The 14,387-nt window shown below is 31.7% G+C and overlaps 1 protein-coding gene across 1 annotated transcript; it reads left to right on the top strand.

The window, feature by feature from the left end:
* The first annotated feature begins 11,245 nt into the window (after positions 1–11,245).
* On the top strand, positions 11,246–14,152 carry LOC145131380 (disease resistance protein At4g27190-like). The gene has a single exon (XM_079066072.1). The coding sequence runs from the start codon at positions 11,246–11,248 to the stop codon at positions 14,150–14,152; it is 2,907 nt and encodes a 968-aa protein (XP_078922198.1).
* The last annotated feature ends 235 nt before the right edge of the window (positions 14,153–14,387 follow it).

Genomic DNA, 14,387 nt, shown 5'->3' with positions numbered 1-14,387 from the left:
ATCTAACACGAGTATATGAACTTTTAGTATGATAAGGCCAGTTTTCTAGTTTTTGGCCTTTTTACATCACCAAACGGTAAATATTGAATTATAAACTTTGTAAAAATTATTTTTACCTTTTTGTGAAGTTTATGTCAAGCTAACCTTATATGTTTAAAACAACATATTTTAGGTTAAAACTCACAAAAATGGTACCATAACCGGGTTATGACCATTTTTACTAGAAAATCCTAATTTTTACATAAAAATGGTGGATTTTTGGGTTTTCTTTTTGTAAAACCAAATCCTTGGTATTTATAACTAGTTTCATAACATATGTCCAAAATAATATATTTTGGTTTATATCCCACAAAAATGGGAGAATAACTTGGTTAAAAACCATTTTTTTGCTAGAAAAGTCATATTATGTTCATAAAAACGCTAGTTACCTTTGTTTATATGACTTTTCTTAAGAACATATAGCATATTTATACTCATTTTTCATAGATTTGCAGTTTAAACAACATACCACACATAAATGTTCATAATACTAGGTAATAACATTATTTCATATAGATAACATTTTTACACAACATGAAGATAAAGCATGTATAACAACTTGTATAATTATACAAGTTTACTTGTATTTCCCTCCCCCCCCCCCTAAAAGTTGGATAAAAATGAAAATGAGGGGTATGAACTCACTTTGAGTGTGTTTCTTGGTGGATAAACAGGTGAAGATGAAGGTTTCAAGATAAGAACACTCGAAGAACACTTGAAGAACATTTGAAGTTCGAAATATCCTATGGATATTAACACATATTAATGTGTGTAACAATAACAAAACTAGTATATATTTGTATAGAATCACTAGATTAGTAAGGAAAAACTTACCAAAAGATCAAGAACCAACTTATGGATATTAATCTTGAGAGAAATGACTTGTTCTTGAAGAAGATGAAGAAATGAAGAAAATAGAATGAATAGGGGGGGGGGGAGGGTTCGGCCGAGTTTAAGGAAGAGAGGGAGGGGTGAGGGGGGGGGGGGGTGGGGTGGGGTGGGTATAGGGGGTAGGGTGTGGCTTTTTGAATAAAAAATTCAAGTTGATTTTTTTTATTAAAATAACAATTCTTTATTAAAGGTGTAATCACCATATAAGACAAATGTTGTCTTTGTAGTGTATTTGTATATAAATTGGGTAATTTTTATAAGAGTTTGTGATTTTTATAAAAAGTATGGTAAAAATGATGTATAATTACTTAGTTTGAATCATATAAATTCAAATCTTTATAAAAATCATTATCATCAAAAAATAATAACACCTTACATGAAAGTTAGGATGATTCTTAATTCTTTTCCTTAAAGTTTGAGTGTTTAAGCTTGGTAAAGAATTTGTCGCATTTGGTGACGAATTCACCAAAAATCTGAATATGTAACCCTTGTTATGAATTTTCCATATAGCATAAAGTTTATGAACTCAACTACATTGTGTTATGAATATTATTTATACCTAAATAATATATAATTGAATTATCGAATTTTTATGTTACTGATTAGGGTTTATATTTAATATATGGAAACAAGAGAGGTGCTTTGTATTATAACTTGTTAATAGTACATTAGAAACATTAGGGAATATCTCATTCCTCCTAAAATTCGAATACGAGTTGAGTTGACCTGGTTGACTTTTGTTGACTTTGTTTGACCAAAATTAACGGTTGTCACATGTAGTTTATGAATGTTTGGCAATGACATTAAATAAGAGCCAAGGGCCTTCGTTACCTTAGGTTGGTCTGTATCTTAAAGATCCTGTTATTTTGCATGGGCAATTGTATGTTGCCTTAATTAGAGTTCAAGGTAGAGATGTCAACGGGGGCAAACGGGACGGGGATTGCATCTCCCGCTGTAACGTCCGTATTTCTCAGTAAGCATTAATAAGATGATGTAATAGTTAGGGTCAACAATTGTAACCTATTTGATGTAATAAATAAGAATTATGTGAATATTATGTGTTTCATGATTTCTATAATATAATAAAATAGAAAAAATCAGCCGAATCGCCCGTAAATCTTAAAAATAAGTTTGACAAAACATATATATTATTATATATTTAGAAAGTACATGTCGTCCCGATCACGAAATATAAATTTCTTAGAAATCCGACTCTGTATGAATTAGATATGATTTTTATTAGATATAAAAGTGAGCCGCGCACAATAAATGTATGACGTAAAAAGCTAGTAAGAGAATGATTGAATTTTAGCTAAAGCCACCAAAAAGAAAATTGTAGTACTCTTTAAAATAAGAATTTTAAGAAAAAGAATGTCAAAAAATGGAGTCCGTACGAGAGTGTTATGATTTTAGCAAAATCATTTAATTTTATAAGAATATGGACGAAAAATAAAGTGAAAATTAGCCGACGGAGTCTAAACGGAAGTTGTAGATCTTGTCGATAGCTACGGGTGGATATAAATAACGTCAAAAACGGAGTTCGTATGAACGAGTTATGATTTATAATAGCATATTTACGTATTAAAATAAAGTATAAATTACATATACGTATATACATACATATATATATATATATATATATATATATATATATATATATATACACACACACACATATACATATGTATATATCATTAGAAAGGTATCGACGATGCGGTCATTATAATACTAGTATTGAGTGCTTTCGACATTAGTTTAGTACAAATATCGTTAAATCTATTTAAAATAGTATTATAAAGAGGTGTTTAGTCGTTTAAATAACTATAAGGATATTTAAGTAACTATAAATGATAGTTTTTGAAAATTCAATTACTATAAATAAGAAGCTCTAGGCTCTCATATTTCTTGCACCATTTCTTGATTCAAGAGTTTTTCTCTTCTTATCCCCGAGCATTTCGGTCCCTCGTGATTCGACTTCTCTTTCTATAGTTTTCGTATAGTAAGGTGAGCGTTGAAGCACTACAAGAATCTTTTTAGAAAAAGGATTCAGTGACGAAGTTCTGACCACGGAGTTCTAAGTTTTCGCTAGAAACCCTGTAGGTTGAGCTACCCCTATTACACTTTAAGTGTAACTAATGTTTAAATTCATTATCGTTATTATGAAACTAGAAACAAGAGTTATCAGTGATTCCAATTCGTTATACTGATTGATCTACTTACGGGAGAGGTGTTTAGAACGGTCACGTTGGCTTGGTTGTTGGATTTCAGAAAGGCCCAAATGGTCCTGCCTCCCAACTGTCCTACCTGGCTGATCCTTACTTAATAGATCAAGAAGTAGAATTTGAATTAATGATGAATCTAGACTAATAATTAGTTGCAATAAATATTAGACTAAAACTTAGTGATAATGATACTAGGTTACGTTAACATAAAAGACAGTTACTAGAAGCGAAGCGTTGTCCGAATTACAAATCGTCACTTTAAAAAGTGAGTGCATAGTTACTTTCATCTTACACATAGATATGAAGTATTTAATATAAATTACGTGCTATATGTTCCTATATTATTTGTGTTCTTGATATCTGTGTTGGATGAATGATTTATACATGTTTTACTTAATTTAAACTGTATATGTATTTTATACCTATAAATATGTTGGGTAAAGATGGGTAGATGAAAGATGACATAGATGATGAAAGATGAAATAAATGATGAGAAGCCTTGACTTTAAAGCTGATTCAGTCATCTAGAGATGACGACCACAGACTATTCTAGACAGTCTACTGGAACGCTGGCAGACTCACAACCTGTAGGTGTTTTTGAACGACATGTTCACCAAGTGTACACCATCCCCCTCATGGTTGCCTTACTAACATATATTGTTGAGGAATCCCCTAAGCATTATTTTCAATCTCGAAGATAATCCTTAGGCTAGGTCCCTTAAATTAGATGCTTTAGGGACAGAAAGTGAGGATAACAAGAACAGGTAACGGGTTGAATGATTTGATGATAATAAAGAATTTAATTATTGTGGGTTGAAAACCCTATGTGCTCACTAGGTTCCCAAGCCTGACCCACTCAATTTCTTGTATTACTAGTAGTGGCATAAGAGCACATGTGCGATGATCAGATGAGAGATTTATGGATTATAGGCCAGTAGAATAATAGATGTTTGTAAGGCCTATGTTATTTCCGTTTATGCATATGTAATATATTGACGACGACATCCCATCGTTTTTAATATAATTAAAATACATTTCTTTGGAAATACTTTGATAATATCTTTATCATATTTTGGGAACAAATTCTGCAATATTATTCTTCAAAAGGATACTCTGATTTTTAAATAAAGCATAAACAAATCAGTCTTTTCTGGACGTGAAATTGGGGATGTCACACCCGCCCCACCCCCAAATTTTACCCATTCCTCCGCCCCCGCCCCCACCCCCAAAATTTCCAGCCTCCCTACCCTCACCCCTTCCCCGAATTCATGGATTACCCCCGCCCCCGCCCCCGTTTCCCCGTCCCCGATTGATTTTGAGATATTTTTATTGGGCTAAAAAGAAGTTCTTTTTTGGGCTTAATGAAACTATTTTTTGGGATTAAAAATAGTTACTTATAACTTAATTTTACATGTTAAAAACAAAAATGTTATCACATCTCAAAAACTTTATACTAACAACTTAAAAAAAATAATTTTTTGTTAACTTTTGGAAGCTCAAAATCATTGTTATTATCTTATATATATATATATATATATATATATATATATATATATATATATATACATATATATATATATATATATATATATATATATATATATATATATATATATATATAGGGTAAGGATCAAATGAGCACACCTAAAAGGTTGAGAACGCAAGAACAGTTTTGGACCAATCAATATATAAAAGCATATTAGTAATTTTTGTATATCTTAATTAAATTAAAATAAAATAAAATTCAGTCAAATTCCCTTAAATTTAGGATCAGTTACCAAAAAACAAAGAAATACTCTATTTTTTATTTTTCTTATTAATGGAATATAAAAAACATTTTTGCCAAAATTTATTTTAAAACTGAAAAAAAGTTCTTAAAAAAACATTTTTTCTCCGATTTCACGTAAATTATACGTCAATCGTAAATGAATAAAAAACTAAACTATCAATCATAAATGATTATATTATAATTGGACTTTGTACATTTAAATTGACACAATTGTACTTAATGATTAAAATCACTTTGAGACCATGTACTCATATATGAATGCACATTTTTATTCATAAATATAAAATATTATAGTTTTTTAATGAATACAAATATAATCGTAATTGAATAAAGAACATTATAAAAATAAAAAAAATCAATACATTTGTAATCTTAAATGAATAGAACACAAATTAGAGATAAAACATCAACTTTGCAAAAAAATAAATAAACAAAACACATTTACAATCATATATGAATACAATTATAATCACAAATAAAAATTTACAATGTCTTAATATAAATAAATTTTGGTTCCTTCCAAGTTGTTGTACATGTGCATTCATCCTTCATCCTTATAATCCTTTAGCCCATCCGTATTAACTCGGTCAATCTACAAGAAATCAAAGAATTTTTTTTGTATTATTTTTCCACAAAGTGCTTAACTCATTAGCCAATTTGTTTTCTAAATTGCATTATTAAATCAAAATGTCATAAACAGGAAAATAGATTATCATTAGTGAATAAAATTTTATAAAAATAAAAAAATTGAAAGTTGAAAATCAATCTTACAACAATAAAAAATGAATACAATGTATCCAAGTACTTAACATTTAGTAAAAATTCCATCAAAGATTCGTTAAATAGGCACCAAACTACCACAATATATAATCGAAACCAAGTCAAAATCTCTTGCAATTTCAATATTAATGTTAAAATCAAGCATTTGTGGTGAAATAATAAAAACAAAGCCGAATGAATGTAATAGATGCCTAAAAGAGAATGACGCAAAAGTCAGTAAAAAAACTCAAACATTAAGAAAATAATAACACACCTTGAAACAATGGTTTTTTTTTTATTTTTGAACGATTGTGTTATGTATTCCCTTCCCACGGTATCCCATTTCTTTTTCTTTTCTCAAATTCCAATCAAGACTCACCAAAAATCGCAACAAACTTCTCCCTTTTCTTGCTGAATTGAATTACAGTATTAGTCAAACTACAAGAAAATAATTCACAAATCAGAAAAAAGCATATCGTGATCAAACAACAAACTCAGATTCACAGCATCATGAAATACAAATTAGGGAGAAAGAGAGGCAGCAACAACAACACACGAAGAAAGAAGAAGAATGAGGCGACATAAGTAGGTTGTAATGAAAAAGAGCATCAGGGCGGAGATGAGGTAGCGACACAACGCAAAAATGGTGCTCACTTTGGCCCTGAAATTGATTCAACACCTTGAGCCTCTTGTTCTTCTCCATTAATCGAGACCTTCACATTAGCACATTTAAGAAAAATCGAGAACAATCATTTTTGATTAAAATCGATTTGCAAGTCTAGAATCTCAAAATAAAATTTATGAAAAAAGAATGAGCAGCAGGAGATCAATTGTAGATTGATTTACAAGTCTTGATAACAAGTTGCAGGTTTTGTAGATGCACTAAAGGATAAAAGATGAAGGTTGGGGTGATGGTTTTGGAAGTGTATGGTGGTGACGGCTCAATTAGGGTTTAAAGGTTTGAAATTTGTATTTAGAGAGTGAGAGGAAGAAGGATACACGAGTGAGAGATAGAGAGAGCGGCAGAGAGAGATTCCAACAACTTGACAAAAATAGGTTAACTTGTAATGACCATATTACCCTTTAGAGTATTAAAAATTTACAATCTCATCCCATGACTTTTAGAAATTTACAACTTCATCTCATGATTTTTATAAATTATATTAGCCTTAGATCGTAATATTTGAAGAGCTCAGATTTGTTCTCGTGTTCTCAACCTTTTTGGTGTTCTCATTTGATCCTACTCACACACACACACACACACACACACACACACATATATATATATATATATATATATATATATATATATATATATATATATATATATATATATATATATATATATATATGGCTGAGTTACTGTGAGAACTAAAAAAAACGTGTGAACTAACGAACTCATAATCAACTCATCATTTTTCAAAAATAAAAACGCCAATCTTCTCCAAATGGTGTGTCTAAGCCATATCTTTTTTTTTTGTTATATATATATATATATATATATATATATATATATATATATATATATATATATATATATATATATATATATATATATATATATATATAATTTTAACGGGGCCCGTGCATGGGGTTTCGGGACGAGACTACCTACCCTTGTCCCCGCCCTCGCCCCCAAAATTAAAACGGAGGTTAACATTGCCCCCACCCCGTCCCTGCCCCCGATTTTTTTAACAAATATCCCTATATGGGATCGGGGCCCCACAAGACTTTTTGACATCCCTAGTTGAAGGTAAATAATGATTAAAATTGTTAATTTTAGATAAGGATAGTAGATTTACAAACAAAATTTCCAATGTTGTGTATAAGGATGTTTTAGAAATTTATAACAATTTGTAGTCTTTAATTTGTAATTTATTGTATTGCGTTATTTTTATATTTATTACATTTATTTTATTTTTATTGTTTCTTATATCAATGTTATTTCCATTATTGATTGCGATTTTATTACACTCGATTTGAATTTATATTCTGTTTTATAAATCATCATTGTCTTTACATACGTAACGTATATCAGATATTCAAATAAAAATATATATTAATTTTAAATAATCAATACAAAAAAAAACTTTAATCTTATTAATAGTATATATGTTTTATAAATCTTTTTCCCGTGGTTCCATAACCTAGTAAATAAATAAAATTTAAATATTATCATATGGTTATAGCAAACTGTTTTAATTTGAAGCCTTCTATCCTAATGTTATAGGGAGTGGTAACACTCTAACACCTTTTCACGTAAGATTTTGGAGTGCTACCTCATTTTTGAACATTTAGTATTTAATCTTAGCATTTGGTAGGGAGTGGTAATAGTCCTAGCACTCCATTATTTTTTGATTTTTCTTTTTCTAATTTAATTAAATTACTTTATTTTAATAAAGAAACATTTTTTGTGCGTAAATATTAAACAAATTTTATTTTTTTAAACCACAAATGAATTTGTTTTGTAACAATATTACATTCAAAACAATCACCAATCACCATCACTTTGACTACCGCCTCCACTGTTCCACCATTTTTACCGGCCACTACCAAGTTCTTCAAAGTCTACACACACCATTGGACCACAATCATCAGTGTCGGACCACCGACTTCTCTGTTCTCCTCCAAACTCAATCTCTTAGGTCATTTTCGGCTGATAGGAGTGAAGGTGCTAAGGAGCTCGTTACGCGCTCGCTAGGAAGAAAGAACACCGCCCCTAGCTTTCGCTAAGGGGCTCGCTACCTTAAGCTCGTTAATGGCGTAACAAGAGGAGAAGAGAAGGTTGCTTGAATCTGGCTGTGGGAGAATCTTCACCATTCACGTCCGAGTTTATTTCAAATCTTTTTTTATTCCATTTGGATAAAAGTTTCAAAATCGCACCCTTATCTTTTCTTAATAGTTCATTATTTGTTCGAAATATATAAATAAAATGTATGTTTTGTTGTAAAAAATTAAAACAATAAGATCTTGTTCAAATTTCAAATAAAGATCAATTTCTAGAAACTACAACTTTTAGTATTCTTTTGTTATATGAACCAAAATATATTCCATCTCACAAAGTAGATTTAGATTCCGTTATAAATTCGTTTTTTAATTAAACAATCCAAATGTGTGCAGACAATCTGTTTGTATGAGATCTTAGCTATGTGCCTTTATTTTGCCACAATTTTGGTGGGTAATGGCTAGATCATTGGTCTTGATTATATGAATGCTAAGATTTTGTGTTTTGTAGGGTTTTATATTGTAGGATTGCAAGTTTGTTGTCTCTTTTACCCATAAATTATCTTAATGAATGATCATGTGTTTATTTAAACTTGTTAATTGGTTTGTCGAATTTCAATTTCTTGGAGAATTTTAATGGAGTTTGTGAGAGAAAGCATGTAAGGTATGGTAAATGGCATGAGTATTTTTGAAGATTTGAATATGGTTTCATCTTTTTTATGGTTATTTTTTATTTATTTATTTTTTGTAACAGGGATGTTAGACTTGGAGGAGTGACGCGGTAGAGACCGCACTTTTTGTCACATAGGCAGGGGAACACCGCCCCCTATGCGGTCTTGGGTGCGGTTTGGCCGCACCTCTCCCCATTTTGGCCGTGAAATCTGATTGGTGGATTGAAAAATAACCGTTGGAAATGTCAATTTTCAATTTTTTTTTATTGTATTATTATTTTTTTAATTTATCTTTATATTTAGCTATATATAACCCATCTTTTTTTACCAAACATCACTCAAAATTTTTCATATTTACCTATATATAACCCATCTTTTTTTTAAAATTTTTTTTATCTATATGTACCTATATGCTAAGTAGTTTTAAAATTTTTAGTAATTTAAACGTGTCATTTATGTTTTTTTAAGGTTGTAGGTTTAAGTTATCTAGTTTTTTTTCTAAGTTTTTAAGATTTTTTTAATGTCATGTTATGTTTTTAGTTATTTTAGTCGTTTAATGTATGTTTTTTAATGTCATGACATATTTTTTTAAGTAATGTAATGTAATGTTTTTTTAAGTAATGAAATGTTTTTATAAAAATGAAGCTTTTTTTTTTCAAAAAAAATTATTAAAAAAAATGTGGCACCACTCCTTGGGTGTGGCAAGAAACCACACTTTTGTGTTAAATGTTGATGTGGCGCTTACGTGGCAGTGTGACAAAATGAGGGAGTGTGACACCACTCCCTCTAGCCTTAGTGCGATTTTGGAGAAGAGTGAAGGAACGGGAAAACATGTTTAGGGTTGTTAAAAAGAATTCTCCTGTAATGTCTTTTTTACATGCACTATATTCAATTCTTACAAGAATGAATCTGATTCGTAAGAATAATGATCGATTTTTTTTTCAGAATTATGCTTGTAATTTTTGTTTTTTTGTTTTTTTTGTTTTTTTTGTTTTTTCCTTTTAACTATTTCATCCTTAATAGAATTTCAGTTTTTGTATGACATTAGCATGATTCCAGAATAATTTTTTAATTTTAATGTAATTTTTAGTTTAAAATCATGGTTTCTTGTATTTCATTCTCATAAGAACATTTTTTTAAAAAATATATTCATATTATTCAATGAATGTATCTTTTTTTTGGTAGATTTCATTTATTTGCAATTGATATTCTTTTAGGAATGTTTTGTTCCAAAAATAAATCATATTCTTTCAAGAATGAAAATGTATTCTGTTAACGATATGTTTTTTTCTTTTTTCAAAAATATTTATCCTAGAATGTTTATGTTTTTTTTTTTGAAAAGAAAAAAATAATAAATCAATTCCTAAAAATAGTCAAAAAAAAAAAAAAAAGAAAGAGTACATCAAAGAATTATTTAAAAAATAGTCAGAAAAATCCATCGACTGATAAGCACTTCGGCGGGGCAAATGTCAAGTATATAGTTCCATTTTGAAAGAGTTCACTTGGATACCATCCAGTACAGAAAATATCATTTTCAACCTCTTAGTATTACAAGCTACCAGGTTCAGTCCCTACGACTTTAAAAAAATAATAAAAATTGAAATAAGATTTTTCTTATAATTCAGTGCATTTTTCAAATAAGGTCTAAGAAATATACATCATTGTTTCCTACATTGATACTATGCATTCCGATGCCCAGTTACTCACGCATTAGTTTTTTTTTTTTTTTTTTTTTTTTCTGTTCTTTATTAAACCTAAATCCGATGATATAATAAGTTATTATTTTAACAATAGAATTTAAAAAATATAATGAATGACCAAATTTGTACTTTAACGTTTAGCGTTGTGATCTATAAAAAAGGTACCTATCATTTTGTGTACAATAACTCTTATCTTATCTTCTTTTGTAAACCAATCATACACTCCGAAAGTGTTGAATAATATTCACTCTTATCGTCACTGCTTTTCTTTATGCAGCTACCGTCTTCCATTCTTGCTTTATCATACTCTTCTTTTGTTAGCCAAACAAACACTGTTATCTTTACTTTTGTGCAATTGATAGTCAGGGCCTTCGGTTTTTGGGTAATCATAAATCTTTTTTTTCATATCTAAAGAATCCAAACAATCAGAAAAGAAGCAACCTCGGTAGAATGGGAGAGGTCACTAATACTGTGGTTGGGAAAATAATGGACTTATTGTTTAGTTCGGCTAAACGGGAGATTGATTATGTCCGAAATTGCACTAAAAATGTTGACAAGTTGAAGAGTGAAACTCAAAAGCTCAAGGATATGAGGGGTAGGATTCAACAACGAATCGATGCAGCAAAAGAAAAAGGAGAAGCTCTCTTAGCTGGTGTGCAGAACTGGATGGACAAGGCAGACGATGAAATATCCAAAGTGGGAGAGTTTCTTGAAGAAGAAGCCAACGCCATGAAGACGTGCTTCAACTTACGACCTTGTGTCAATTTGAGCAGCCTCCACCATTACAGTAAGATGTCGATAAACAAAACCCCTTTTCTTCTGCAGCATCAAGAAGATGGTCAAACTTACGAATCTTGTGTCTCCATTCCCACTCCCACCCCAAAATTTGTAGACCTCTACCAAACAAAGAATCTTGATGATATTGATACCCACAAGTTGGCGTTGAGGGAAATCATTGAAGCTATCAAAGATGAGAGCATACAGATGGTTGGAATTTATGGATCAGGAGGTGTAGGGAAAACTACATTAGCCAATGAAGTTGCTGCAGAAGTGAAGAATCAATTTGCAGACATTGTGTTTATAACTGTCTCACAGACTGTAGACGTTGAAAAGATTAAGAAGAACGTTGAAGTAGCTTCAAAGCGGATAATGATTAATAAGGAGAAGGTTCTAATTATTTTAGATGACATATGGGGAAAGCTAGTCCTCTCTGATGTGGGTATTCCATGTGGGAATGACCACATGAATTGCAAGATCTTGTTGACGTCTAGAAACAGAAATGTATGTGAAGGGATGAACGTTGATAGGAATATATGCGTAAACGCTTTGAAGAAGGAAGAAGCGTGGGTACTCTTCAAACGTATAGTTGGTGATGAAAAGTTAGCGAATAATTCTAGTCTGGAGAAAGTTGCAAAAGAGGTGACTGAAGAATGTGGTGGATTGCCCCTCATCATTCAAGCGGTGGGAAATGCTTTAAAAAATAAAAAAATTGATATATGGGAGGCGGCACTTGACCGACTAAGAAAGCATGCCCCTCTTGAGATTGCTCCAGAGATAAGGAAAGCATTTACACATCTGAAGCTGAGCTATGACTTACTTGAAAGCAAAGAAGCTAAATCATGCTTCTTACTGTCTAGTTTGTTCAAGGAAGATGATATCATATATACTTTACGTTTAGTAGAATATGGGGTGGGTCTGCGGATATTTGATAATCTGGATAGCATTAACGATGCCAAAAAAAGAGTCGAAATGGCAGTTGACACTCTCACATCCTCTGGCTTGTTATTGTCGGTGGGAAACAAGGGAGACAAGGTAAAAATGCATGACGTTGTCCGTGAGGTGGCTTTGTTAATAACTTCTTTTTCTGAAGGTGAAGAGAAGGAGAAGTTTTTAGTGGAGGCGGGAAAAGATTTGACAGAATGGCAACCAAGAAACAAAACCTTAGAAAGCTACACCAAGATCTCACTCATTGATAATCGAATTGGTAAGCTTCCAGATCATCAGCTTCATTTCCCACTCCTTGATACTTTCCTTATACGGAACAATGGTCTTTCGATTATTCCTGATGAATTCTTTGGAGGCATGAAAGAAGTTAAAGTTTTAGATATCTCTGGTAATAACATCACATCCCTCCCACAATCACTGAAGCTGCTCACAAAACTCATCTCGCTCGATCTAAGTGGCAATGGATCTCTCAATGATATTTCTATAGTTGGGGAGCTAAAGGACCTGGAGATTCTACAGGTTAGAGCGACCAGAATTGAAGTGATTCCTGAAGAGATCGGTCAATTGACCAACTTAAGGCTGTTGGATGCGCGCCACTGTCCCTATCTATCTCATGTAACACCTGGTGTCATATCAAAGCTCACTTGGTTGGAAGAGTTGTATTTTGGAACCTTTATCAATGACAAGAACGCAGTGTCTCTCTTTGGTCTTATGGAAATAAGTAAGTTGAAATCCTTTAGAGCTCTGCATTTATGGATGGTCCCAGATGATTGTCATATTTTTCTGGAAGGCACCTACTTCGAAAAGTTGAAAGAATTCTATTTTCGATTTTGGAACGGCAAAAGGTCTTTATTTGAGATAGAATCAAAATCATATTTAAAACGTCGACTACACATTTCAGAGTCTAACTTCCCGTTCAAGATGCCAATCAAGAAACTGTTTCAGGTAAGTGATGGTATAGTACTACGGAGGATAAACGATTTGGATGACATCATACCAGACCTTTATGGAGAAAGTACTATTGATGAATTAAAGTCTATTGAATTGGAGGAATGTGACAAAGTTTCATGCTTGGTGAAGAGAACGGATGAGGATGAGGATGCAACACAAACTTTTGTTGCACCCAATGACCTGATGCTTGGTCAAAGGAAAACAACAAAGGAAAAGTATTTCTCCCACGTGGAAAAAATCTGTCTGATTGGCCTTGATAACCTGAAGCTTCTTTTTGATTGTTCATTTCAATATATAAGCTTGTGTAATCTACAAGTCATTCAAATTTTTGGTTGTCCTTCCTTGTTGATGGTATTCCCGTTAAGTGTAGCACAAGGACTTTCCAATCTGAGACGTATATCAATTCGGGGGTGTAAAAGTATGATGGTAGTGATTTCTGGTGGAGATGAGCAAACAACTCATAATGACATTGAGTTCCCTAGACTTACCCATATTTCCCTTATGGATTTGCCCCAACTAAAGAGCTTCGACTCTGGGGATTCTACAGTCAGATATCCTTCTTTGGAGTTTATCAAGGTGAGAAATTGTGGTACCATGAAGAGATGGGGTTCCGGAGACCACGATATGCCCAACATCAAATTTGGTGATGATGAAGAGATCCTTAAGTTGTTCCATTCATGATCTTTTCAGCAAGTACATGTACCATGAGAGGTATGAGAAGACGGGTATATATATGAAAAGATGAGTAATATACAGCCAAGGAGACGGAGACCAATTTATATGTTTCAAAGACTCATCTTTCTTCTTTTTCCCCCTCAAGATTTCATGCTCTACCGAAGATTAACACAAAATCAAGGTTTATTGTATAGTTTAGGAGCTACGTTGAAACAACCATAGAATCCAGGTTTATTGTAGT

The sequence above is a fragment of the Lactuca virosa genome, chromosome 8 (genome assembly GCF_052849685.1).
Source record: "Lactuca virosa cultivar CGN04683 chromosome 8, Lactuca_virosa_CGN04683_v6, whole genome shotgun sequence".
NCBI classification, from domain to species: domain Eukaryota; kingdom Viridiplantae; phylum Streptophyta; class Magnoliopsida; order Asterales; family Asteraceae; genus Lactuca; species Lactuca virosa.
This window is presented reverse-complemented; position numbering and strand designations above follow the sequence as displayed.

Bases quoted from the DNA above. Each gene is read 5' to 3' on its own strand.
- LOC145131380 (XM_079066072.1), top strand. From the start codon at position 11,246: ATGGGAGAGGTCACTAATACTGTGGTTGGGAAAATAATGGACTTATTG.